Source organism: Lichenostomus cassidix, chromosome 12 (genome assembly GCF_008360975.1).
Source record: "Lichenostomus cassidix isolate B80296 chromosome 12, HeHo_3.0, whole genome shotgun sequence".
NCBI lineage: Eukaryota > Metazoa > Chordata > Aves > Passeriformes > Meliphagidae > Lichenostomus > Lichenostomus cassidix.
This window is the reverse complement of record NC_139493.1, coordinates 5616050-5643539: the sequence shown is the minus strand read 5'-3', so window position 1 is coordinate 5643539 and position 27490 is coordinate 5616050. Positions and strand designations below refer to the sequence as shown.

At 42.1% G+C, this 27490-nt stretch overlaps 1 protein-coding gene across 2 annotated transcripts in view; it reads left to right on the top strand.

Moving 5' to 3' along the window:
* Positions 1–6021: 6021 nt before the first annotated feature.
* SLC25A26 (solute carrier family 25 member 26) overlaps positions 6022–27490 on the top strand; it is a 78744-nt gene continuing 57275 nt past the window's right edge. Inside the window, exons 1-5 of one of the 2 annotated variants that reach the window (XM_085072338.1) lie at positions 6022–6207; positions 9385–9541; positions 11122–11231; positions 23013–23117; positions 24337–24384. In XM_085072338.1, the coding sequence (XP_084928464.1) occupies positions 6175–6207; positions 9385–9541; positions 11122–11231; positions 23013–23117; positions 24337–24384 (453 nt within the window). In that variant the 5' untranslated portion in view covers positions 6022–6174. The remainder of the gene's footprint in view (positions 6208–9384; positions 9542–11121; positions 11232–23012; positions 23118–24336; positions 24385–27490) is intronic. The other variant, XM_085072339.1, reaches the window with a different exon arrangement.

Below are 27490 nucleotides of genomic sequence, written 5' to 3'. Positions count from 1 at the left end.
TAGGACAGGCAACATGTGCTTCAGCAGCTATGAGAGTCTGTGCTCCCTTCCGCCCTCAGCTCCCTGTCCCCACAGTGTCATCCATGTCCTTTTGGTTTCTTTGTCCTTCTCTGAGTAGCCCAAGCAGATTGAGAAACACTTTTCTTTGAATTAGATGATACTAAAAATGAGTTATATCAAGTACAGAGTGCCAAGTACACAGCTCATTTTTCTTAAAGCAAACTGTATTATTTTTACAGTTTACATTTAAAAAATAGCTGTAGTCTGCGTGCCAAAGTTCAGCTGTTCAAATAAACCCTTCAGCTCCTTTCCTCAGTGACATCTCCCAATGGGTGGATTGTTTCAGCCATGGTGGCTGTTCTATATGTCATTGTAAGAACTTCCCATCCACTCCCTGGGAGCTGGAGATGGGATTAGACTGATAAAAACTCTGAACAAACAGCTGACAATGAACTAGTTTTTTAAGCACTGTTCCTTGTCTGTGCAGAAACAATGGCAGTTTATTTCTGCCAGGAGGCTGATGGAGTGAGCAGAGGAGCTGAGGGTCACCCTTGAGTCAGAGACACAACCTCTTCTGGGAGCCAGGGCCACCATCCCTGCAAAGCACTGCTGGGCCACATCACTGGGATGGGGGACACATCCAACCCCGTGGAACAGAGAGGAGTCCAGCTCACCAAAACCATGAACATCAAGAAAATCCTATTTTACTTGAGTCTTCCCTTACAAAAAATCCAGCAAAATAGCCCAAAGGGTCATGCTGAGTTTGCACCAGGATGGCCTTGGCCCTGTGCTGGTCCATACTGTTTGGATGGGGAGGGAAAGTGGGTCCAGCACTGATGTTGCATCCACTCCTTCTCCTAGGATGACTAACCTACCTCATGTTTCACTAACTCCAGCAACAGCCTGGGGAATAGACTAGGTCTGTGAATCCTTTTTTAAAAAGAAGAAGGATCTAAAACACCAAAATGACTCAAGCAAATCAGTGGCTAAAGGAACCAGATTTCCTGGTTCCAGCTACTCTGTGGAAATGTCAGGGATGCTCCTCTGGGACCATTTGGAAATGCATAACTTTTTGGGCAGCTTAGGACCATTGTATTGCAAACTTTTTCTTAGCTCTGCTTACTGAGTCAACTAAGTCATTGCATTGGACCACAAAATGAGTTGAGAACAGATGTGAGTGATTCCTGTGTCAGGGGGTTGGATTATAACCACAACTACAGGGATAATTAAGGTTTTCCTTCATTTCTCTTATGAGCTAAAATGGAAATATTAGATTAACTCAGCTGTGCTGTAAGACTAACTGCAGAGAGTCTGAAAGACATGTTCACTTGTAAAGGTCACTGCATTGCCACTGGGTCATTATTTCACTTACGTTACCCAGAAATTAAAATGCATGTTTTCTGTTTTTCCCAGGCCTTTCATCTTCAATTGTCCAGGCAGCCAATAAGGCGGAATAAATGAGGAGCATCCAAAAGTTGTACAGTTTAAGGCTTTCTATCATTATGCAAAATCTATATCGTCATTAATCACTTTTTTTCTTAATGAATTTGGGGACTAGTGTTTCTGCTGCTAAGTACTCAAAGGAGTTATTAAATTTATGGCTGTCTGGTTCCCCCATCTGTTTCCATAAAAACTTACTGCAATTAGTATTTCAGCAGAATTTCTAAACCCTGCCAGACTTCTTAAGAAGAGGGAACGCTACTGTAAGCGTGGGGAGGGGAGCTAATGGTGCATGAGTGGCAAAAAATCATCTAAAATCCAGATTAAACCAGCCTTGCCTGTAGTTTGCAGGAGGGTTAAGGCAGGAAAAGGGAAACTGACAAAATGAGGAGAGCTGGAAAAATTCCTGCCCATCCAGGTCCAGCTGTCCACTGCTGGCTACGTATTAGGAAAATATTCAGCTAATTTTAATTTTTCTGAAGGAGGCAGCTCCAGAAGAACATGGGCAGAGGTTTGCAGCACAGCTCTGAGCACACAGAGAGCCATGGGGCACTGGGCAGTGGGGTGGCAGCTGGAGGCAACTACCAGTCCTGGGGGGAATTACTGGGAACAGGACTCTGCTTCCTTGGGCAAGAGCCCTGGTGTCAGGGGACCTCTTGGATTGTAGTCCACTGAAGCTGTGGCCAGGAGGATTGCTGCCCTATGCCTAGCAGAAATAAGCTGCAGAATACAAACCTGTGCTTCTGCAAGAGTCTGGAAGGAGCCCTCACCTTGCAGTGTGCACATCAGGTGTTTAGGGGGGCTGGTGACAATGCTGTCCCCTGGAGAAGGACCAGTGTCACACCCTTCTGGTGCATGGAGCCACGCTGCTCTCCTGCACAGGAAAAGCCCTTTGTTAGGCACTAATTTCACAGTTCTGTGGCAGTTTGTAGTAAAATGGAACAAACAACATTTTGATGGTCAAAGGGTTGTGTTTTGTTCCTCATCTGCCACGATGTGCTCCTGTGGTGCATCACAGCCTCTTGGGTGCTGTATGTGGTCACAGCATTGAAGTTATCCCTTCAGATAGCTTCCCTGGCCCCATTGTGCACCTGCTTATTATCAAATTCAGGGGATCCCTGAGCCTGTATTTTCACTGCATTTACGCCAGGATACATTTTTGCAGCTGATAAATTTCCATCTGCTTTTATGAACGGTGGGATGGGCCTGGCTTCTCAGGAAGGAAAAGTTGTCGGGTGTTGCCCAAGCCAAAGCAAAAATGTCAATCCAAGAAGGACTGACTGACTGGAAGGGATTGGCTCTGATGTGCCTGCATTGCCCAGGAGAAAGATAATGAAGAGAATGAGGGGAGCAATTGCTTCAATAAATAAACTGGAACATGTGTGAGACCAATACCGCTGGGGGCTGATATATGCCAAGAAGTCTGTTTTTAACATCTGCTCTTCAGCAGCCTTAATATGTTATGACCAGATCAATAAATCTTCTGCTGCTGGTGTCAGACATCCAACAGCAGCCAGAGAGTGGGCAGGAAATACACACAAAGAATTTAGACATGCTTAGATATACACAAACCCACACAAACAGGCATTTCTGTGCATGTGCAGTGTTTTACTATAGAAGGGTTAATGTGAAATCAATCCAAAATGGTGCTTAAGTAGCCCTGACAAAGAGGAGCCATGAGAGGCTGATATTCACTCCCTGTGCTGTCTCTTTTTCTGCAGAGCATAAGCTAGAGGGTTGCTATGTTGTTGACAGCTCATATCCCACTCAGTGTATCGAGAGATGCAGTATGTTCTTTATCCTGCTGCAATTAAAAGGCTTTTCATCTCTTGCCAAGGCTTTTATGTGCTGCAAATGCTGAGGGAAGCAGGTGAGGTGGTGCAGGCATAATGGCCATTTTTAAAAGCCGTGTGGCTGTTCCTCAGCCTCCCCAGCTTGCCCTGCAGCCCCTGAGCTGGACACAGGCTTGGGAGAAGCTGAAAATAGGGCTGGCCATGACCATCTGCCATTCAGGTGCAGTCAGACACTACCTGTGCAAGGTTCTGCTCAGCCCATCTTCTTCCCTCACAGTGGAGATGCTGGGGAGCACTCACAGCATCTTCTTCCAGGGAAGAAAGGATGTGAGAAACCAGATCTTTTTGTTCAGTCAACTTACTTTTTAAGCCCAGGGGGGAGTCCACTGAAAGACTTGGCACAAAGATTGATGTTTGGCCTGTGGCATTAAGCAGAACTTGTTCATTTAAGACAGGACAGTGGCTTGGAAGAATAGAAGGTTGTGACCTCTCTGATGCAGCAGCAGTTCTCCTGACAGAAGGTGATAAATAAGAGTCAGCTCCTCAGAATGTATCTGAAAGCTTTGCAGAGAACAGTGTGAAAAATGCTTGCTATGACCCCAAGAACCTTTACATTGAGAGACCTCCTGGGCACATGGGGGTAAAAAGGTCTTGTTTTAAGTGCTGCCATGGCTGGCTTCTGTGGGATAGCAGTGACTCCAAAAGCACGCTTCATTTACTGCAGATGTCGGATTTTTTCCCTCAATATGGCTCCAGAGTGCTTGATTTAATGACAGACAAGGACCTGGAAACTGAGGAACTTCCAGCTTTTGTGTTTATTTAGCCACTCAACAGAACACCAGCTGGAAATGGTGAATTTCAGATCCTTTTTTTATTTCTGTGTAAATAGCAGGGTACTTTCAGAGAGCCAGGTACTCTGCTGGGTGTTACAGTAATAACTGCTCACAGTCCAGTCATCCCTACATTACAGATGAAATATGTAACTGTGGCTCCTGCTTCTTCTTCCAGGAACCAGAATCAAAGTTTTTGTACAATCACAGAATGGTTTGGGTTGGAAGAGACCTTCAATATCTAGTTCTAACCCCCTTGCCATGGGAATTTTCAGGAATTAATTCGTAGGACAGCAAACTGGCTTGACTTAGACTTCAGGTGGTCAGACAGCTGTACTGGGGACAGGTGTGGTAGTAATGTCAAAGGAGTCCACTTGTTTGATCATGCCTCATATGAAACCAATAAATATTTCTTAATAAGCACAAAACAGCCTAAACTAAAGTATTGATAACCCACCAGATTACCGTAAAAATTGTAAGTTAGAGACAGAAAACCAAGGAGCTGCCTTAAAAATCTAAGCAGGCTGAGAAATGCAACACATTCAGGTTCTTTCTAGTTTTTTGCCTGCAGAGCTTTGAGCTTTTCCCTCAAAATTAAATTGAAGGCTAAATGAAATGAAGACTGCTCTAATATCACCCGCCTCTGGGGAGTGAGGCAGCTCAGAAAAAAAATCACAGTGTTATAGGAGAGCTGAAATAAATTTGCTGGAGTTGGCAGTGGCACTTTCAAATCAGTCACGGTGCTTGCTGTGGGCAGATGTCACAGCCCAGCTCAGCACAGTGCTTCCCACCTGCAAACACCCTGAGCAGCCTGATGGAGAGGAGCTGAGCTGGATGGGAGGCATCACCACATTCCTGGCTGCCACATCCAAAAGTCATCCCAAGTGACGTGCTTGCAGCCAAGGAAATCTTGGAATTGGAGCCTGCCTGGATTTTCTGGTCCTGCACACACCGCAGTGCTCTCCAACATTCACCCTTTCTCCTTCCTCTAGAATCACATTTCCCGTCATTTCAAGTGTGGTTTCCTGCTGGGTGAGGATTGTGAGAGGACTCTGCCAAAATCCTCTCTGCAACTTCCAGCACCACTGATTAATTGAATGCCCTTTGCAGAAAGGGGGAGAGCCGGCGAGACGCAAATACAAAATGTAAAAGCATTTGGGATAAGGGTGAAAAATGGCATTTTCCATTCCAGGAGAGCTCGGGGAAGAGGCAGGAGTGATGATTCTGGCCAGGAGGGTTTATTATTTTTGCTGTGCATTGCTGTGGCTCAGGGCAGCATCCCATGGAAGGTCTGAACTGTAGTGTCAGAACCACTGAACAGGGCTCAGTGCTGCTGATTTTAGCAGCTCTCTCAACACATAAACAGTTTAGTTTCGAAAAGAAACTAAATAAATTATTCCCCATGGGGTGTAAATTGGAAGTTTCCACAAATCAAGCACCCAAAAGGGCTTGTAATACATGTAAAAAAGTTACATGTATTATATAGTAAAATTTACAAGAATCCGCCCATCTAATGTACATTTATTTGGGCAATCTGATCTTATCAAGGCTGGAAACACGAAGTTCATTTCTATTGCAGTTGCCTGACCTCAGTTACGTTTACAAAAGGTGAGAAAATTCATCCCGAACACAAAAAATTCAGCTTGCAGACCTCATCAATTGAGGACAAAGTCAGTTTCAGGATTTCAGGCCTCTTTTTACCACAGAGTATCATTTTTTTTCCCAGAGCACATAGAAAAACTGCTTTCCCAACAGCCACGGGCAGCAGCACCCCTGGCGCACCCACCAGCACACCAGGAGAGCCAGAAAGAACCACTTCCCGCGCTCCTACAGCGGCTGTACTGATGCTGCACAGCAAACCGCCGCTGAGCATTAATTAATTAACCCTCGGCGCTAATTGCTGGGCGCTGCCCGCAGTGCGCATGCGCGGGGCTGGCGCGCAGGCGCTGTGAGAGCTTTTCACACGTGACCGCAGCCCGGGTCGGCAACATGGCTGCGCCCATGTGTGCGCACGGGGTGTGCTCGGAGCGCCGCGTCTGCTGCCTGTCCTTATCCCTGTCCTTGTCCCGCTGAGCCCGGCCCGGGCCGCCAGCCCCGATCGCCAGCCCTGCATGGAGCCGCGGGAGTCCTGGGCGGCCTTGGCGGTGAGTGAGAGGGCCCAAAAGAGGTTGTTTCAGCCGCTGTGCTAGAGCCCGAGCCGCACGCAGAGTGGAGCTGTTCGGTTTATTTACAGCTCTGCGCACAAAGGGGCGCTGGGTGGCAAGTCTATAAAGCCAGCACTGTGACTGCCTGAACTTTTCACTCTTTCTGCTTTTTACTGAATAAAAGCATTAATGTGCGTTGGTTACAAGTTACATAGTTTTCTTATTAATTTGTATTGTATCGTTTATTGGTTAATAATTCTCTCGCTTTCCATGGTAATTAGTCCACACGCTCAGTCTTTTTCTTCCTTTTTTTCCTGGATCGGTGGCTGTGATGTGCACCTGCCGGAATTACCTTTTGCCCAATCGGAGCTGATTAAGCTTAGTTGATGAGCTGTCTTTATGAGTTTCTTCCTTATCTTTGGAGTTCTGTCAAATGTCCTTGTGGCCTATAAATTCTGCATCCTTTGTGTTCACTCTCAGTGGTACATCCTGCTTCCCAACCTTTGCTAACCTCCTGCTATGTCTGACATCAGTGAAGCCTATCCAGCCATAAACCTTAACTAAGCAATTCCATTGACAAGTATTTTGTCTTTCTAACACCTGCACATCACTTAGACCCTGTTGGCTGCTCCCTGTTCCAATGATTAAATCTCCTTTCTTGTAGATTAGTCTTGAAAGTTACAAGGATCAAACATCGAAGAACATCCTTTCTTAGGAAAAGCTTTGCATATTCCACATTTTGCAGCAGCCTGACCATTGCCAAGGTGATGTGCTGAGCTGAGGGCTGGTGACAGTTTGTGGCTTCAGCAGACACTTGAGGGCCACAGGGAGCCCCTGACCCTGTCTGTGAAGCATCTGCTTAGCATCTAAAAGCTGCTTTTCCATGTGTGGTCTCAGCAAGGGGGTGAAGCCTTGATCCTCATAGCTGGGGAGCCCTTGGAAAATCCAGTGCTTGCTGTTGGTTCTGTGTGGGAAATCAGGGAAATGGTGCCCTGGGCTGGTTTGGGGAGAGCTGCAGGAGAATTCAGCTCTCTGCCCCAAATGTCCTGGTTTTGTTGAGTTGTTGTGATGGAGTTTATAGAGTCATTGAATATCCTGAGCTGGAAGAGACTCACAGGGATCATGGAAGTCCAGCTCCATGCCCTGCACAGGACACCCCAACAATCTCACCCTGCTGCTAAGAGCATTGTCCAAGCACTCCTGGAGCTCTGGAAGCCTTGGGAATGTGACCATTCCCTGGGGAGCCTGGTCAGTGCCCAGCCATTGCTTGGGTGAAGAATCTTTCCCCAATATCCAACCCAACTCTCCCCTGGCACAGCTCCAGCTGTTCCCTGGGTCCTGTCACTGATCACAGAGAGCAGAGATTGGAGCTGTCCCTCTACTTCCCTTGTGATGAGGCTGCAGACCCCAACGAGGTCTGATCTCAGCCTCCTCTTATTTACCAGCCTTGTCCAACTCCTGGTAAAGGTGTTTCTGATAACACTGCTGTTACTGACATGTGGGGGAGAAGTTGTGTTCTGGGTGTCTTATTAACCAAAAGTCATTTTTCTGCAGTTGTTGCAAACAACTATTGTCAACACATCTATTGTCGCCTGCTGGCAGGTGCTCTGTTGGCTGCCTCATGAATTTAAATGGCATTTGAGTTACAGAACTTTAAAAACTTAAAGAAGCAATTAGTAAGTTTTGATTCATGTTTTAACAGATGGCTAGATTAAATCTGATCAATGTTATTTTGAGCAGATAAGGATTTTGATGAAAAAGAGTGAAGAAGAATCAATGCATGCAAAATAGCCAACTAGATTAAAAGAGTAATTAACTTATTGATTAAACCTTTAGTAGTAGATAGTGAACACCTTTCTGAATCCTCTGTTGCCCTGAAAAAAAATTATCAGGGTAACACATGTGTGATTTGTTTTCAGGCAGAGTTAAAAATCTGTGCAGCTCTTTCTTGTGTGCTGATATGAGGTAGCCTTCAAAATGTGTTTTCTGTTCTGAAAAGCACTGCATCTAAATAGTGTCTCATAATGTATTAATGTTTACTATTGATGTGTTTTTATTTTAAATCAGTTTTTCTATTTATTTCAGTCTTTTTCTCACATTTTTGCCAATTAATTATTTTCCACAGTCAGCCATGTCATTGGGTAATTTAAAAAAAAAAAATCCCAGTCATCTAAAAACACAGACAATGGAAGAAGATTGAGCCCTAACTGAACCAATTTTTTAGCCTTTTGTTTTATGAATTCTTTGGATAAAAACCTTCCCCTTTTTCTTATGACTTTGAAATCTTTGTTTAACACAATTTCCAGTACCTTAAGGGATCCTACAAGAAAGGTGGAGAGACATGTGGTGACAGGACAAAGGGAAATGACTTCAAACTGATGGAGAGTAGGATTAGATTAGATATTAGAAAAAAATTCTTCCCTGTGAAGGTGCTGAGGCCCTGGCACAGGGTGCCCAGAGAAGCTGTGGCTGCTCCTGGATCCCTGAAAATGTTCCAGGCCAGGTTGGAGAGGGCTTGGAGCAACCTGGGATAGTGGAAGGTGTCCCTGGCCGTGGCAGGAGGGTGGAACTAGGAGATCTTTAAGGTCCCTACCAACCTAAACCTCTCTGTGATTTGATGATTTTTTTTTCTATAGGCTTTTATCAGAAAAAAAAATAATGCTGCTTTACTTTAGGCTTTGTTCAGCAAAGACAATGAGGGAGTGTGAACACTTTAAATGAAGAAGTTTGCTGCAAAAACGTGAATGTGCTTTCTAGAGATGCCAAAGGGGGAAGCAGAATTGCTTCAGTCTTCCCCTGATTTTATCACACAACTCCTGGAGGTGTTGGTCATTCTGTGCTGTGTCTTGATAAGTGACATCCACTGTCTTGCTTTTCTGTGGAATGAGGGAGTGTTGCATTGCTTTGCTTGCACTATTCAAACCACCAAAATTGTTTTGAAAATACCTTAAAACTGTTTAAAAGTTGTAATAAGTATTACTTTCTTTTGTTGAACCCTCCTTGTTAAAGCTGTGGAAGCTATTGAGGTCAGTGTAAGGCTGTCAGTTCATAAACTGACCTCAGGAAGGACACAGTCAGTAGAGCTCTGGGTTCCACATGCCTCAGTTACTGACATAAGCCCCACAGCTTCAGCCCTGAGATTATTAATGCACTTTTCTCCATGGTTTTGTCTTGAAGGCTGGTGGAGTTGCTGGTGTCTGTGTTGACTTGATCCTTTTCCCCCTGGATACTGTGAAAACAAGGCTGCAGAGTCCTCAAGGATTTAGGAAGGCTGGTGGTTTTCGTGGCATCTATGCTGGTGTTCCTTCCACTGCTATAGGATCCTTTCCAAATGGTAAATTTCCTTTGGATTATGCTTTGTCTTCTTTAAGTGGTGATTTATGTCACAGAGAGCATTCATGTCTGTGGCTTCATTCTGTGAGTCCATGTCCAGCTGTGAAGAGCAGTTTCTAGAACTGTACAGCACTGAACAAATGAGCAAGTCTGGAGTGAAGGCTGCTGAATGTTTGCTCTGAAAAGCAGCCCTAATTCCTTGGAAGTGTGCCTGTCCTTAATTTTAGCGGCACCCTAAAGCATTTCTGGTGCCAAGGAGGGCTTGAGTCTTGCTTGCCCTGGACACTTTTGTCATGACCCACTCTTTCTTGGCATTGGAAATGAATGGAATTTCCAAGTGCTTGAGCACTGGAACTGTTTGAGTTAATTGCCCTGGGGATGCTTTGCCCATCTCCTTGAAACAACAACACTTCAATTGTCAAGACATCAGGAGTACTTATGAAACTGAGGCTTTTAAAAAGTAGATGCTTGTAGTCCCTGCAGAGAAAAGGCATCTGAAATTGCTGATGCCTTTGTCCATTTTGTCTTTGTAGAGAGGGATGAAAAAACAGCAATCTGTGCTGTCAGATGTAAATGTTAGGAGAACTTTGCTGACAAATCCACTGACACCTTCAGATGTTTGATGTCCTTCATAAGGTGATATAAAAAAATTCAGTTCTTTATCTTGGCTGCTGTGTTATCTCCTTTTGAGGTGATAAGCATCTTTTGATTAGCAGAAGGCAATTCACACGGCCCTTCTTTACAATTAAAATCTGTTCCCCCGCAAGACATGTCATTTTTTTCAGTATTTACATCTCCAAAATCTGTACTGGGGTTTTATCTTTCCAACCTATGACTGAAAACTGAAATTATCTTTAGGTGAAGGAATAACCCTTAAGGTGTAAGTGCCTTTGTAGTTGACTGTTGCAGTGAATAAACACAGCTCATGTTGCTGTGCTCAGTTTAGTTTTGTGTGTTTCTTGTTCACTGCACAAGACTTCTAAAAATTCTTCAGAAGCTTTGGAAAAAAATTAATTGAGCTAAATCCAAAATATTTAACTGACAATAGCTAGGAAGAAGTTATTAATAAACTGCTACTGAAACAGTTTTGCACATTGCAGGATAGCAAAACTGTATTGAATTGATGCTTTTTGGGTTTGTTTATTTTTCTTTTCAAGTAATCAAGTGATTTTATTGTTGTTCCCTTCCTTCCCCCCCCTCAAAAAAAGGACCATCCATTCAATTGAACCAAGAGACCTTCCCTCTACTCAATCTATGGATATGGAAGATATTAGTTTTTCAAAATGTGCTGAGCGTTCATGACTAATTAACACATCTTGCTGTAGCTCAGTACTAAATGTGGCCTGGAGTCCTGACACCTTTGATATTAATGGGAGGTTTGCCAGGAGGTAGCCAAAAGCAAAAAATTCTGAAGTAATTTTCCCTCAGATTTTGTTGATACTGTCACACTGTTTTGGTGCTAAAATATCCTGGTTTTAACTACAGTTGCAGAACAATCAGCGTCAAAATCCACCTCTCAATGTTTTCTGTGCTAGCTCTGTGATGAACAGTGAAATGATTGCATGTATTCTTGCATTTCAGCTGCTGCTTTTTTTATCACCTACGAGAATGTGAAATCCCTGCTGCCCCATGGATCTTCATCTTACTTGTCCCCTGCAACACACATGGTGGCTGCCTCCCTCGGGGAAGTGGTAAGAAGGAACTTCATGTCCTGTGTGTCCATGGGAGGAGAGGAAACTGAGGTCTGGTGTCATATCTTGTGACAGTTCTTACCCCAGCCCCATTTTTCACTGTTGGCACAGTGCCTTGGCTCTGGTGTTGAGCTCTGAGCATCCCATGCTGTTCCTGCCAGTGCTGGCCACCCCTTCTCTCCTGGTTTTGTCACACACGGTGTGTCCTGGCTCTGCACATTGTCTCTGCAGGTTTGGGGTAAGGAGATGGGCTGTATGAAGTAGGCTTTTCTGGCTCTTTTGAAACTTAAACTTAGCTGATGGCATGGGGCAGAAAAATCTGTTGTGTCTGTGGTTCTGTATTCTGCTTTTATTATGTGATTTTTTCTTTTTTTTCCGATGGGGGTTTAGCTTAGGTGTATGTTGGTCCCAAGCTACCAGGAGTGTGGAGATGCCATTTATTTCAGCTTAACACCAGGTGCCTCTCTACCACAGCAGCACAGCCTGGCTGCTTCCCATGGGAAGCAGCTCAGCTCTCCCTGCTCTCTGTGGGATCAACTTTGACACCCAAGTAATCTTTATTCTTCTGTGGAAATGTTACTGATTAGATTGAATGAGATTTAGCTAAGAAACTTAATTTAACATACCAAGCACATGAAGATAGGTGAGAGCAGCACCTATTACCACTCTGGTAGTGGTAGATAGGAGGTGATAGATGTAGGGCTGGGTGAGATTTGTGTTGCTGCCTCAGGTGGATTCTTTCTGAGCTTGATTAGAGCCTGTGCTGTCAGGTTATGACTTCTAACTTAAGGACAGAACTTATTTCCATGAGAATTCTCTAAAGGCTGTTAGAAATCAGCAAGAGGTTATTTACCACCATGGCAATGCACAACCCAAAAACTCCTTGTTTGTGTAATGGAACAGCAGATCCAGGAGGTGTTTTGAGCTCCCCAAGTGCTGTTGGAGAATCAAGCAAAGTGACAGTTAGGCTCATGAAAAGGTGCCAGCACTTTGCAATAAAATCCACCAGAAGGAAAAGTCTCTTCTCCGTGGAATAGGTTATTTATATATATAAATGTATATGCTGAGAGGAAATTACAGCTGGGTAATTTAATCAGCAGTAGCCAAAGACCAGTTGGCTACAGATGACTCCTTCCAACAGAACCTGTTGCCATTTTTCCCCACACTGGTGACCTTTACAACTCAGGCACTTGCTGTTTCATCTTGGGGCTGGCAGAGAGGGTGCAGCACAGTTAAATGAGTTGCTCAGGGCTGTCTCACTTTCTTGGCTCTGGCTGCTCTAAGGCCAGAGAGATGTACAGTGATGGCCACTGAAATGGCAAAGTGGTTTTATGGTGTGGGAGCTATGATGTTGTAACAGACATTTTCCACCTCATTTTCCTGCTTTTTACTAGCTTTTGCTAATTTGCTGTTCCTTCACTGGTGAGCATTAATGAGGCAGATTCCTTCTTGTGCATCAATAAAATGTGAGTATGTGCAAAATTGCAACGTGTGTTTGTGCTGACTAATCTGTATTTTGAAAACGACCTGCAAAAAAATAATAAAATAGGTAAAGAGGAGGAGATACAAAGGTTGATTAAAGATATGATAAAATATATGTGAGAAATCAGTCAAATGGGAACTTTTAGCTTTAGAACAGCCACTCCTGTATTGTTTACAGTCTCTGGAGATTCATGGGAGAAACAGTCCCCTGGAACTGGTTTGGTCATTTTTTTCCAGTTCCAGGCTGGGAGACACAAAGCCAGGCAATAAAAAGGCAGGGGTTGTAGCAGTGTTTTGAGATTTTTTTTCCTTTTAGGCAGGAGGAATATAGAAAGCTAATCTCATCTCCCAGAGCGAGATAAAGAAAAGTACATACAAAATCTGACTCTGTTAAGCATAATTATTTTTTCCTATAACTGAATCTCGCTGTATAAGGTCTCTGAATATCCCATAATACAAGAAAAACTGCTTACAAAGGCACATCCAAAACTCTAGAGGGCAGATACATGGTACCTCATCTCATCTCATCAAGGAAGGAGAAGGTTGAAGAATACATGAGTTGCCAACGGGGGAAAAACCCTTATTATACCACTCGTGTAACTGAAATCTGGAGATAGGAAACACACTTACAGCATCCAGGATTTTGGAATTTTTCATCTTGACTCTGCTTTGCCCTGTGTGTTTAGTCTGCCTGTATCTTTACAGTGAGCTGCCAAATGTGCTTGGAAAACATGATATCATAGGGAGTGGAAAGGAAAACCAGATGTTCAGAAATTTTACTTTTAATATTCTGAGGCGGTATAAGTAACTCTGAGAAGGAGCAGCATTTTTAACCTCCTAGTGCCCATTTTAAGTAGTAACCAGGTGTTCCTTACAGGCCCAGAGTTTATTGTACAGCTCCAGATTGATTTGTACAGATCTTTTAATGTCAGTTTAATATGAGTGTGTGTGTACTAATTACAAGAAACTTTGCTAAATAGAATTCCCCCTCTGAGCCTCTCCCACCAACCTCCTGCAATGTGGTTTTATGGGACAAATTTAAGATTGTCCCAGTTTGACCCATGAGGTTTCCTTCAGGGCTGCCAAAGTGGCTGGATTCAGCACAGCTAATTTGGATTCAGCACAGATAATTTCACATCCCACTGGCTTTTCCATGGAGGTGAGAATAAAGTCGTTTGGCTCACGTTCCAGAGAAGGGAGCTGACAACAGCCTTTCCCATCTAATATTTGGATTTTGTTATGGTTACGATCTGAGCTTTGCAAGATGCTTAGTGAAAGTCTTGGGCTGTTGCTTGTAAATATTGGGTTCACTCTTATCTTTCTGACCTGTTGTTCTTGATTGGCTTTTTTTATGACATTGTCTGTTGGATTTTTCCCCTACTTTGCAAGAAAGCAAACTACCTTGACTTTCAGAGAGGAAGTGTGGGGGAGGACTGAGGACCAGGATGGGAGGGAGATGTCCTGTTCTCTTGGCAGCTGCTGGTAATGACCATGCTTTGGAAGTAGATCACCAGCTGAAGTCATTGACTGCCTTTGTCCTTGTTTAAGTTTCTAGAATACTTTAGGATTAGAAAGCTGGAGATTTGAAAAATTCAGAAATTTGTCACTTCAGTGGGAGAAGGGAATCATGTGACTCCACAGGGCAAGGTGAGGACAGGTCTTTCAAGGTGAAATTCCAAGCTCGCTTGTGTATTCCAGTGTGTTAGCACTTGAGGTACTTCTGTGATAAGAGCAAAGTGTGTGGTTCATCTGTGATTAGCATCTGACCCTTCATATTAATAACTTTGGAATTTTTTTATCTGCTGTTGGGATGTGGCAAATAGGAAAACTTCTTAATGCAGGAATTATCTTTCTGGGGAGTTCAGTTACCTTTCTCTACCAGTATGAACTTGTTTCTTAGAAGAAGCAAACTCAAATGCAAGCAAGTTTACAGTTTATAAATCATGATTCTGTAGAATGACATTTTAAGTGTGCTTTTAATGCAAATAAAGGAGGAAAGTGTATGTTTTGCTTTATTTTATGCTTGTGAGGGGTGGTTTCTGCATAAAAAGAGGCATTTTAGACATGATGGACAGCACTGTCTTGTCTATCTCTGTCCACAAATCAGCCCCTTCTTCCCTCTGCCCTGGCAGTATTGTTTGAAACAGTTAACTAGTTTCAGTTTAATAGAAGAGCAGGAATCTCCAAAAGTGTATTGGTATGAATTCCATGAGAGTAACTGGCTAGGTCAGAGAAGAAAGTTGCTATTAATGCATGTTCTGAGGAAAAGGCAGAAGCATGAGTCAGACAAATCCGCAGAGTAATGGAATGAAAATCTCCAGCAGGATAGTTGGCTGGGGCTTTGCAGCATGGTAAGCTCTGGAAGATCAGCTTGCAGGAGGCCAATCTAACAGAGATGAAACAGCCACACACATCAGACATGAAGTCTTTAGGTATTTCAAACTCCAAAACTTGCATGTTGGAAGATGTGACTTTTCAGTTCAACAGGCAAGTTGGACACTCTAGGGAGAGCTGATTTTAATTCAACAAAAAAACAATAAAGTGCTTATAAGTGTCTAGACTTTGGGCTTATGGCTTTGAATATTTAACTATCCCTTTTCTAAAAACTGAACTAATAAATGGATAAAACATTCTGCATTATCTGCTTTGCATCCTATTTCCTCTCAGCCAGTGTGGTATGTGCTGGCAGATCATAGCATTCAAAGCAGTGTCCAAATGACAGCTGTCAAAGTGTGATGGAACCTTTTCTAAAGTATTTAAACTTTTTTCTATTTTCATTGATCAGTGCCTGTCATTTTTGCTGTGACTGTGCCTTTTGTGCTGTGCAAATCTGGCTGCACACAGGCTTTGAGAAGGGGAACACTCCAACCCTGGCAAGATGAGCAGTGGTGGGGAGTGCAGCAATGTAGGTGGTCTTTTGACTTAATTGTGGTGGGATTTGAAATATTCATAAATTAATCTATGTGAGGTCAGGTCTGAAATACAGATGCTGTTGGATTTTTGCCAAATCCTTATGCAGAAGCAGTGGTTAGGAGATGGTTGAGAAGGTGAGACTGCTGCCTTTGAGAGGTAGTGGAGATAAAACAAGAGTTAGAGTGGATAGAAACTCAGTTCAGAGCTGTGGCTGGGAATTGGGTGTAAATAAAGATGAAGGGGGGCATGAGTCCACAAATGCTGCCAACAAATCCATCACACAATTAGAGGCTGAAACAGCAAATTAAGAACTGTCAAATACCTAGCCAGCCACCCATGCTGATCTTCTCTTGTATGCTCCATGCTACCTGCACCTAGTGCATCTTCTCCATCAGCTGCTCTCCCCACACTGCTCTGTGTTACCTACTCAGTTCAGGGCTTGGAGGATGTGCTGCTTTGCAATAAAGCTTGATGGTTGTCATGTCTTTTGATCACAGGGCTGATATTCAGTTGATATAGAAATGTTTGTAGCTCAGAGGTTCTACAGGGGAAAGCTAATTTGGATTAAAAAGTTGTAAGTGAGAAATAAGGAACTTTAAAGTATTTCCTGATGGATTTCCTGACTTGCTGTACCAGAGTCAGCTTTGGAAATGTTTGAGACACTTTGGAATAAACTTACTTTAGACTAATGTTCTATGCAGGGTTTGTCAGGAATGACTATGAATAGCTCCATATGTGGACCAGCCCATAATTCTTTAAGTGAAAAGGCTGAAGGAAAGAGTAAGGGATCAATTAAAGGAAAATACTTAATAAAATACAATGTAGTTGAAATTTCCGTGTTCTGGGCCAATGTGACCCCGAGGGACTGAGCAAATTGTAAAATACTAGTCTTCTTTCAACAGGAGACTTAATGTGTTTTCAGAAAATATTGCCTGTGTTCTCTTGCCTGGAATCTCATTAACGTCTGTCCTCCTGTAACACAGCCTGACCCCACTTGGCTCCTTGGCAACAGTTTTATGCTGGATGGGATGCACCATGGTACTTTTGCTGAAAGAACAGTTTGGCTGGTGGATTTGATGAGTTTCTTAAGCCCTTTAAAAGAAGTTTAACAGACTCTCATGGTGAAAGTGTTGCCGGAATAGATTGGATCACGCAGATGGTTCTGTACATTGAATTAAGGGTCTGCTTTTCTTAGGTTTTAAGGATCTCTGTGTTTAAATGTGGTAGTAATTTATGATTCAAGCGTCAAGCAGGTTAAGGAAGATTTTTTCCGAGTTATTCAGCTGCCTGATTTTGCTGCATGAGTTTAAATCAACTGCTTATGATTGAGGAACTTCAAAATCTATGGGACAGTTTGGGCTGGAGTACAAGAGGTGTGTAACAGCAGGCCACTTTTGCTAAGTTTTAGGTCTAGTTTTAAAAAGGAAACTAAACTCTACATTGATTAAACATTAAAAGACCAACTGATTTATGCAAGGCACACCAATTTTCAAAACATCTGCAGTGAGAAATGCTTCTGCAAGGAAATGTTTAGTGTCAGCCATTGTCAGCTTCACAAACTTTCCCTCTTCTCTGCCTGTTAGCTGATGTGACTGGAGTAAGAGTTTCTCCTTGCTGTGAAGGCAGCTTGGCACAAATTCCCACTGCTGGAGGACAAAAGTTATCTGAGATATATCTGACATGGCTAAAGGAAAGGTAGGCAGCAAACCCACAGCAGGATTTTTAGGGAATGTATCTGGGCAATTGAAGAGCCATGTGTGGGGAAGGAAATCTGAGAGGGGCAGAAGCCCAGTAGCCCTGAGAGGACTCCTGAAATGATGGATGAGGAGCCAGCTGGGGTGAAAAGGCTCAGCCAGGATGGCCATTGTGAAGGAGCAAGTGTGTGGTGGTGCAGATGATGGTCTGGAGCAGGAAGGAGGGAGCTCTGGAAAGTAATAAAACAGAGCAGACTTAGATTTGACAAGGACAGGATGAAATAAATCTGCAAAACAGCTCTGCAGATTCCAGGTAAAGTCATCTAAGGTGGGAATGTGAAGGAAGTTGAAAATGTTTGTGCAAAAACTCCAGTTTTCTAAATGCTTGTGACATTTGGTCCCTGTGAGTGGTCTCATCTCTGAAATAATATGTTTTTAAGCTCTGGGAGGTGCTGAGATCTGAGGGATCTTGCTGGGTGAGATTGTTCTTTGAAGAAATGCTTCCTACCAGCATACAGGGGAGCTGCAGTTAAATTAATGAAGGCCTTGTTGTGTCAGTCAGAGAAAAAGATGGGACAAAGAGCTTGGCAATGGCTAAAGTTTCCCATCCAGAGCCCATTAGTCAAAACTTGTTCTCTCCATGGGGCTTGAATTAGGAGTGGAGTCACCATGACCCCAGCAGCTTTACACAGGACTGAATTTCACTGTGCTGGGCATGAGAGTGAGGGGGGGAAATAAGATTTAGCACATTTTGAGGCTTTGTGCTGAAGGTGAACACTTTCCCTAAGGTTGGCATTTAAAGACTTATCGTGGACAGTACATCTACTGGGCAGTTGCTGTCATTCCTGGAGACAATTCCCTCATTAAAATAGGAGTTAACACTTCCATTCTGTGTTCTCTGTGCTCTAGCAGGTGGCACAGCCTGCTGACAAGGAAGGACACATTCACAACTCAAGTTGTGGCAAATTACTGACCAGTGAAACTCGTATTTTTGTCCTGTCTTGGTCAAAAGGGCAGCAGTTATTTAGATGAAGGTTTGTTGGTGTTTGAAATGTTGTGGCTCTGTGATTGCAGCAGTTCAGGTGCTCTGTTCAAGGAGTATATGAAATCAAAAGACAAGTGGGTATTTCATTATTCTCTGCTTTTCTGCTGATTTTCCTGGTGGTGGGAAGGGTGAGGCAGTTCATCTGCAGCTCACAGCTCATCTTCCCTGCTAGCTAACATTTCCAACCCAGGGGCTGTGACCACAGTTTTGAAGCAGTTATTTGGAGGATTAAACACTTTGCTAATCTCATAATATTGCATTCATTTTTCCCTTCTGTTGAAGAGGAGCATCCCAGGGAGATCTGAAGAACCAAGCATAAATTTACAGGGGCATGGAAAGCTGCAGTGATGAATTCAGTGCCTGAATTCTTTGACTTGAACCAAGAGGGAAATTTCCCCATTATTCTCCAGATCCAAAGGAAATCAGTGCAATTTAAGATTTTTCAATTTTAAACTCGCCTATTATTTTAATAATTCAGTTAGCTGAGAAAGGTAAAAGAACATTTTTCATGTTTCATATTAAAAATAGTAACTTCCTACTTAGAAGGGAGCATCTGACATAGAAACTGAGATGTTCAGATTACGACACATTAACCTGCTTTAGGAAGCAGCATTTTTTTATATTAAAAAACCCTCAACCAAACAGAAAACCAGCAACAAAGCAAACTTGAGCTCCAAGGTAGCTTTAGTCTTGCAGGGGTATGGCCAGGTTTAATGCAGGCTACACTTAAAAACCTCACAAACCCCAATTTATTGCTGCTTCTCTTTGAACAGGGTTTTAGAGTTGTTCTATTTTTCTTGCTTATTTTACCTTCTGTTGCAGCAGCCAATCCTTCTGACCTTCAGAAATAGGGTGAGAGATCAGGATTTTGTTAGCAGATTGACTGCAGCCTAAACATATGTCCTTTGATAAATCATAGCCTCTTTGTGGTTGTCATTTTTGTGCAGCAGCTTTTCCTCCCTAATGGGTTAGTGATTATCTTGCACAGGTACTGTGAGGTTTAGCCTAAAGTCTCTGCTCTCTGGATACAAAGTTTCATAGTGTCATAAATTAGATTCTTTTTTGATTAAGAATAAACTTACGCAAATGCCATTTAAGAGTAACCAAACCCAGGTATGTTCCTTTAGTTTTAAGTAATGAATTATATTTATATGGTGAACATCTCCTTAGAGCTGCAAAGCTGGGACAGTGTTGTACCAGCTGTGTCCCTGGTTCTGAGGAAACCTGTGCACCAGCCTGGTTTAAATACCCAGCCTAAGCCTTTAACAGCAATTATAAAACCTGCTCTGTGCTCTTCCAAATGTTCCTGCATACACCTCGTGGGCAGATCACAAGGTTAGTGGTCAGACTGTACTGGAGATACCTAAAAATGAACATTTGTGTCATTTTTGATTCTCTACCAAACCCCACAAATCCAGCCAGGGAGGAAAATGCTTTGCCTGGAGCATAAAGGGTGAAAGCAAAAGGCTGTTAATCCAAGTAAGATGTGTTAATATTTGAATTATAATACAGCACTGAAGACCAGGAAGTGTTGCTTTCTTTTCTGAAGATGTTGGCATTGTCTCTGTTTGTTTGCACTGAACCTCTGTGTAAGCAGCCCTATCCCCTCTTTGTCCTTTTTTTATTATGTATCTTGTGTTACTGTCTAGAGAAAAATGCTTGGTACCCTTGTGCTGAATTATGAATCTGCCTGATTCTGAGCAGCTGCTCTGGCTTTAGGTGGGCTTGGCCCCTATGCAGAAGTTACACCTAAATCAGGTGTTTCCAATAAACTTAGATGAGCCAACAGAAAAGGCTTTGGGCAGGTTCTTGGTGCTGCTTGCAGCAGATCTTATCTTCTGTTAGTTATAGCCACATTTATACAGAAACAAACCATTTAAATTGGTGTATATAAAGTTTCATGGCACTTTGGAGACTTCCTTTGGACTGGTCATTCTTCACCATCGGTCAGAACAGCCAGGAAAATCTGGTTCCAGCATAAATCCCACCAGGAGATGGCAGCGTTGATTCATGTAAGAAGTATCCAAAGGTTAAAATGCTTTTCTCTGAACTGGCAGAGGAAAGAAATTACCTTAATTTAATTAGAACATACACTGTCTTAGCAATACATAGATAAATGTTAATGAAGTAGACTTGTTTTTAGCTTCTGTCCCTGACTGGTTAATGCAAGTCAGTAAATTAAAAATGCACTTGGGTTTTTGTCTGAATACTGCAGTCACCCTTTGACCTGGTAATGATTTGAGACAAGGATTTTGAAATTCAGCACCGTCTTGCTCAGGAGTCATAGCATTAAAAAGCTGGGAAGGTAATAGGTGCTAATATTGTCACTTCTGCACACCTGCTCAGTAAACTAATAATAGCTTTGCTTGTGTCTGTAAAACTAGGTTTTCCTAAAGCTTAAATTTAAAAATGCTTGAGCCTTTTACTTGGTGGATGCAGGTAGAAGTGTGAACATGGGCAGGTACTGTGGGGTGGCTGCTCAGCCTTGTCTTTCACCATTCCTAATTTTTTTATTCCTCTACATTTCCTATTCCTAAGCTGTTTACTTACAGCTTTCAGGTCTGAAAATGGAAGTGTGGATTCTCTTGGTGCAGAATTATACTGGTGCTGCTTGAATGTCCTTATCTAAGAAAGCCAAGCCTGGAGATGTGCATTGTGTTCTTTCACCTTTGGCAGCCTTACCTGGAAGGTGCTGCAGTGACTGAGAGTTGAGATTTTTCCGCACGCACCCGTCCAGGCTGTTACTCTTTTAATAAGATATGTGTGAACTTAATCTTGCATACTTCCCTTTAGAGACCTGTTCTCCACATCAAAAGGCTGCTGGGGTTGTTATTGATAGGAAGGTGCATGTGTAGGAACAAACAAGGCAACACCTTGGAAGTTCAGGTGCACAGCGAAAATGTCACCGTGCAGTCTGATGTTGGCAGCTGCAGCTCGTGGCTTTTTCAATCCCACAAGTGCCCTATGGAGCCAATCTGAACAGCACTGCCCGGGTGACATGAGCCTTTATTTCCTTTCAGAACAACACAATGTAATCATTGTTTTTGTTCTTGTGCAGCCACAGGCTCCCTTGTAAGCGCAAATTCAAATGGGAGAAACATCAAAGTTAATTTGAAATGAAATGCACCCCAAGTAGTCTGGGGGAAATGGAGACATTACTTTGTAGCCACCCTTCTCCTGCCAAAACTGCAGCACCCCAGATGTCAGGAAGCCACGCTGTGCTCTTTGTCTGGTCTTGATTGACTAGATTGTTTTCATCCCAGCCTTTTTAAAGCTTTCCTCCTGCCTCCATATTTTTAAGGAATAAAAAGCTAATATAAGGACATGGAGTGTTATGAAGCATGAAGTTCCATAAATATTTATGCTGAACTATCAAAAAACTTGACAGTTCTTATTTTCTTGACAGATTGGGGTCACTTGTTATTTTTGACCCTGAGAATTGAAGAGCACACCGAGTTAGATCTGTTTGTAATGACTTTTGGATATTGTTGTCCGGTAAACTTGTAGGAATGTAACTGGATAACAGAATTTTTTTCTTGGTGCCTTTGTGAAAATGAAACTTAAACCTTGTACTGTGTTACCCACAAATGACCACTTGAGTTACTGTCTCTCTGCAGTCTCCAGTGAATTCCTGTACTTTCTTTTGGCACACATGGATTTCCCAGTTAGATGCTCGGTTTGCCACTTCAGATGTTCAGCATTCACCTGGGCTGCTCTGCACTTGGTGATACCTTTATGTCTGGGAACTACATTGTGTTTCTGAGTCAGGATGGCCCCAAGGAAGGCTAAAAATCTGGCAGAGACCTGTGGTGTCTGCAGTGTTTTGCCACCAGTCCCATCACTGCTTTAAGTATCCCTGGAGCCAACTGGAGACGAGCTCTGCTTAAAAGTTTGAGTGCTGATAAATGGGCATTTTCTAGAGAGATGAGAGGCTTATAACTCCCACACTTCAGGATCCTCATTCTATGAAATTATGTGCACACAAACTTAACCCCTACCCGAAGCCACAGTGGCAGGTGAATGTCTAAAATCCAAGCCTGGCTTTTTCAGCAAAGCTGGAGCTTTGTGGCAGCAGCCACGTTGTTGCACCCACCTGCAGGGCCCTTGCTTGCCTAGCAAATTAATTCTGTAGGAAAGGATCAATCTAATGCTTTACCATGAATGAAGCGTGGTATGAGTCTTAAGGAAAACTTTGGAATATGTTGTGTGTGTCTAAAGCTGACCAGAATGTCTCTATCAGTCACTAGAGGGCACAAAGGAATTACCAAAGAAAGATGTGTGTTCTTCTAGTCCTGAATCTCCAATTTAGATCTGTGAAAGTGGGGAGGAAAATTCCCATGGCTGCCAAAAGACAGGATGGCTTCAAATTTTGGTTTTATCAGGGATTTTCAACACCCAAATCTACTTCTGTTTTGGAAGTTAAAAAATCCAAAGGTACTTCCATATTCCTGTTAGTATAATTTTGTGATCAGAAAGCACATGGCACTCAGAACAAATACATAAGCTGCTCATGAACAGCTTTCACCTCCTATAACTACAAACATGATTTCCTCATTTGTCAGGTTTCTGTACTTGGAAGAAGTGTTTGCTATATCAAGAGGAATCCAGCAAGGGGAATTGCTCCCTGAACCTCTGGTTCTTTTGCAGGTTGCCTGTCTCATTCGGGTTCCATCTGAGGTCGTCAAGCAGAGGGCTCAGGTTTCTCCTTCCTCCAGCACCCTGAGGATTCTCTCCCACACCTTGTACCATGAGGTGAGTGCAGAGCAAAGTTTCTAAGTTGCTTCATTATTCCCACTCAGTGCCATACATGTCCAAAAGCATTCCTACAACTTTATTCCAGTTCTGTGCTGTCCCAGCACTTTTCCCTCTGTTCTTCTGCTGTTAAAAGCAATTGGCATGTTATGATTGAGGAAACCAAACCCCAGCCTCCCCCTGGGCATGCACTTACATGCACACTCCAAACAACTCTTTTTTTCTCCCCTTTTTATATGGGGTACCTACATTTAAAGATGAGAAAAAGGGGAAAAAAATATTTAGCTTCCAGGTTCCAAAGCTCTGTTTGTATTTATGCACAAAATCTATGTCTGGGGCAGCAGGACATCGAGTCCCTGTGTGTAGTTTGCTGAATGGTTCCCAGTTTTTGAAGCAGGCTTTGGAGGGGATGTCCAAAAGGCACCATTTCAGAGAGGCTCTGGAGGAGCCAGGAGGAACTCTGGAAATGAGTGCTCATCCAGTGTTGATTACTTTTGAAAAATAAGGGTCTTTGTCTTCATTTCAGGAGTTATGTTGTTCCCTTCTGTAAAAACCTGTTCACCTCTGTTTTAGCAGAGTTTCACAAGGGGTGATTTTCAAGCTGTGTTCCATAAGAGAAAGTGGCTCCTAAAAGCACTGTGGGGAAAAATATTATACACATTTTCTGAGTGTAAAACCCGGGGAAAGGAAGACATAAATATGAGCTTTAAATGATCCACTTGATTTTTATTTGCTTTCAAATGAAAACTATTGTGATAACCCTGCACAAGAGGGTCACTAGAATTTCTTTCTGTGACTTGATCAGTCTGCTCTAAAAGCTGATGCTCTCAAAACCATATGTTCTTCCCTTTCCATATAGCTGGCCAGAGAACCATAAACCTTGCCAAACACTTGAATTAACTGCCCTATAATAATAAACAACATAATTTTATATGTGCTTATAAAATAAGTTCTAATTGTTTTGACTATAATCAGCTGGTTAAAAATGTAAAACATTTGTCTTGATAAAGGCTCTGAATCAAGGCTAAGGAGGTGAAAACAAAACCCTCTGGCACTGTAAATAATGGAATACAGTATACAGTGTTATAATCAATACAGGCAATTTGAAGCTGAGGTGTGACACTTAAAGGCTGTAATGCTTGCCTCGTAATCACCAATAAATTGTGATCTTTGACAAAATCATTCCCTGTGGATGATGCTTTCTTTTGTTGCTTTACAGGGTATTCAAGGACTTTATCGGGGTTATAAAAGCACAGTATTGAGAGAGGTAAAACACTTGTCTTTTTATCTTTTTTTTTTTTTAAATTGATTCCTTTGCCTCACTTAAGTTTTCTAACGAGATAATAGCACAATTGAAATCACTTGCTCTAACCATAAGCTCCAAATCCCAGCATATTTCATTCTAGATGAGTTACTAGTCTGTAATTTAAATAGAATACTGATAATGAGCACTAAGAAAACCTTTGATACATGTGAAAATTCATTTGCTATCCTGTCCCCCAGTTCTGTTGCTGCTAAATTGAAAAAGGATGGAAAGGTGTATGTTAACATGAGAAAACCAGAAACGAAAGTACTGGAAACTTTCTCAAGTCTTGTGATTGCATCATGTGAACTATATATGCCAGCAGTGGTGAACTGGTGGCATCAGGCCAAGTTTAGCACAGACAGATTTAGGCTTTCTTTAAATATATTCGTCAGCAGATGCCAGGGGATTATTTGTCATCTGTATGTAGAGAGGATTGTGCTCTCCCTTTTTCTTTTTTTTTTTTTTTTAATGTGTGAAAGAAATGCATTTAGTCACCCAGTCTGTAGATTTGATATGGCATTACTTAACTCTAAATCAGAAGTACTTCACTGTTAGAAAAAAAGAATAGGGCTAAAAATATTTTGGCCTGCTTGGGAGAAAATAGTTCCTAAACTGAAATAAAATCTTTTCATAAATGTACTGTGAATTCCAGGATTAGTGTCATGGAAGTGTTTGATATGCTATGTGGACTGAGGGAAGATTATAAAAGAAGTAGAAAAATCTACTAATAAACTCCCAGTCTAAAATGGTTTCAGTATCAGATCCCAGGAGGTCATCTTTTGCTGAAGTTTTTTTGATGAAGCAGAAGTTGCATCATGTATGTGTACCTGACACAGAGAGATGTGAATGTTTGATGGGATGTCTGTGGGTTTGTCTTCTCCTTACATAACTCAAGCGAGTAGAGTAGGTTTGTTTCTTCTCTCTTTTGTTTCAAATAGGCTCAGATCTGCTGGCTGTGTTACCATTGATAACAAAGCCAGTTGCAGAGGCTTTGTAAGCTTCATTCAATAGCTCTGCTTTTAAAAGCCTTTCTTCATGCCCAAAACTGTTCTCAGGACAGTTATGTTGGCCAGCTCTTGCTACAAGTATGGAATAAAGATGGGTATTACCTAAACCAAGAAACACCAAACTTAGTGTTCCTTAAAGTGCTGACAAATGCTAATGCACTGCAGTCTGTTTTAGCAGTTTTGAGTGTTTAAAAAATTAGTGATTTGTGCAGAGGTGACACCTGCTTTTCTGAAATGTAGCCCCCACCATAGCTTTGTCCTGTACTTATTTTCTGGCTCACTAAACACGTTATTCACTCAGGTTTCATTTGCAGACAGGCAAAAAAGCCCAATGAATACGAATCATTTTGATTTCTCTGAGGGGTTCTGAATAAATGAATACATTTAGATCCCATTGACTACAGATTTTGCATACTAACAGGTAGATAAAGCACATGGTTGCTACTGTGTGCTATTCTCCTTAAAATTTGTTTTGACATATGTCAGGGTGGTAATTAATTTGCAGACCATATCCATGGCACAGTGTGTGACCCTGCTGAGATAACTTTGTTTACTCAAAATGGCAACACTTTGTTAGAAATTTAATGGGGGTCCTCTCCATTATATATATTCATAAAAGATCCTTCAGAACTGATTTCAGTTGAAGTATTGCTTTTTGGGGGAATCTGTCCAATGGAATGAGAAATAAATGATTACCAAATGAAATGTGCTTTCTCTTCAAAATGAAACAAATCATAGGTGATGTTTAAAAAGAAAAAAAATCTTTGAATTTAGCACTGTTAAGACTAATGCATTTTTCTGACACTAAATTTTATCAAGCAATGTTCACTTGAGTAAGAACAGCTCATTGCAACTTCAGCTGGAGCTCTTGTAATCTTGACATTTAATCTTGATATTTTTCCTTCTCCTTAAGTACACTTCTTCCTTTAGGGGAAGTCTTTATTTTCAGATAAAAATCTATATTAATTCATTATTGGACACATCCAGGTAGCTACATAGCATATATAGGCTAATATTTAATTCCAGCTGACTTTTATACTTACAAGGTTTGTTTACATGCTTTGGTACTCTGCCTACACAAAACCCTTTGTTTAGTTATAATGGAGTAGGAATTTTTGGATAGAGGGTCTTCAATGCATGATTTTTCATTAAAAAAAGAAATTGGAAGGGGCTGGGAATATTGATGCTTTTCAGATGATGATATTCTTGCTCTGGCAAAGTTCTTGAGCTAGAATTTGAGAAAGGTTAATTTTAGCTGTTGCATTGGGATAAAATTTTGTGTATTATATCAAGCAGATTTCTGGACAGAGATCTGCTTGCCAGCTGATTGAAATTCAGTGAAAATAAGTCTGTTTGTAAATACAGTGTGGTGTGGAAGCCTCATCTTTTTGCTTTAGCATAGCAGATCTTTCCCAGTCAGCCTTACTCTGCTCTGTGTAATTGGCTTTAGCTGCTGTGCTGGTGCAAGGTAGTTCTTTCATCCTTCATTTTTGATTCTCACTCTCCCTTATCCCCTTTATCTTCTCAGAATGCTTTCTGAGCAGATGGATGTTAGAAGAGAAAGAAGATGGCTAAATACGTAATGCTTTCGGAAATGACTTTGAGTGAAGCTCCAGGCTTGAAAGTTTTGGCTGTGACTCTTTTCACCTTTTTGGTGCCTCTTCTCTCACATCTCCATTAAATTTTGGTCTTTCCGTCTTCCTTTGATATAGTTACACTGAACTAATCCTAAAATGGAAAGGGAGGTGAGGTACAGTGCATCATTCTGTTGGCAGGAGAAGCCCAAAAGAGACATCTGTGCTCCAAGAGGAAGGCTTTTGTAATAAAGCACAAAGTGGGAGTATGGTTATTAGGTTGCTCAATGAGACTTTGAATAAATGGCAGAAATCAGAGGCTGTGAAATGATGTGGAATTCCCATGATGTCATTTCCAAAGCAAATCCAAGTGAGAATTCTCCCTTCCTATGGCTGTAGTGTACCAGTGTGCACCAGTGTGGAAACTGGCTCATGCCACTGAGAGCAGTCCATGAACAGGTAAATTTATTCACATTTTCCACAACA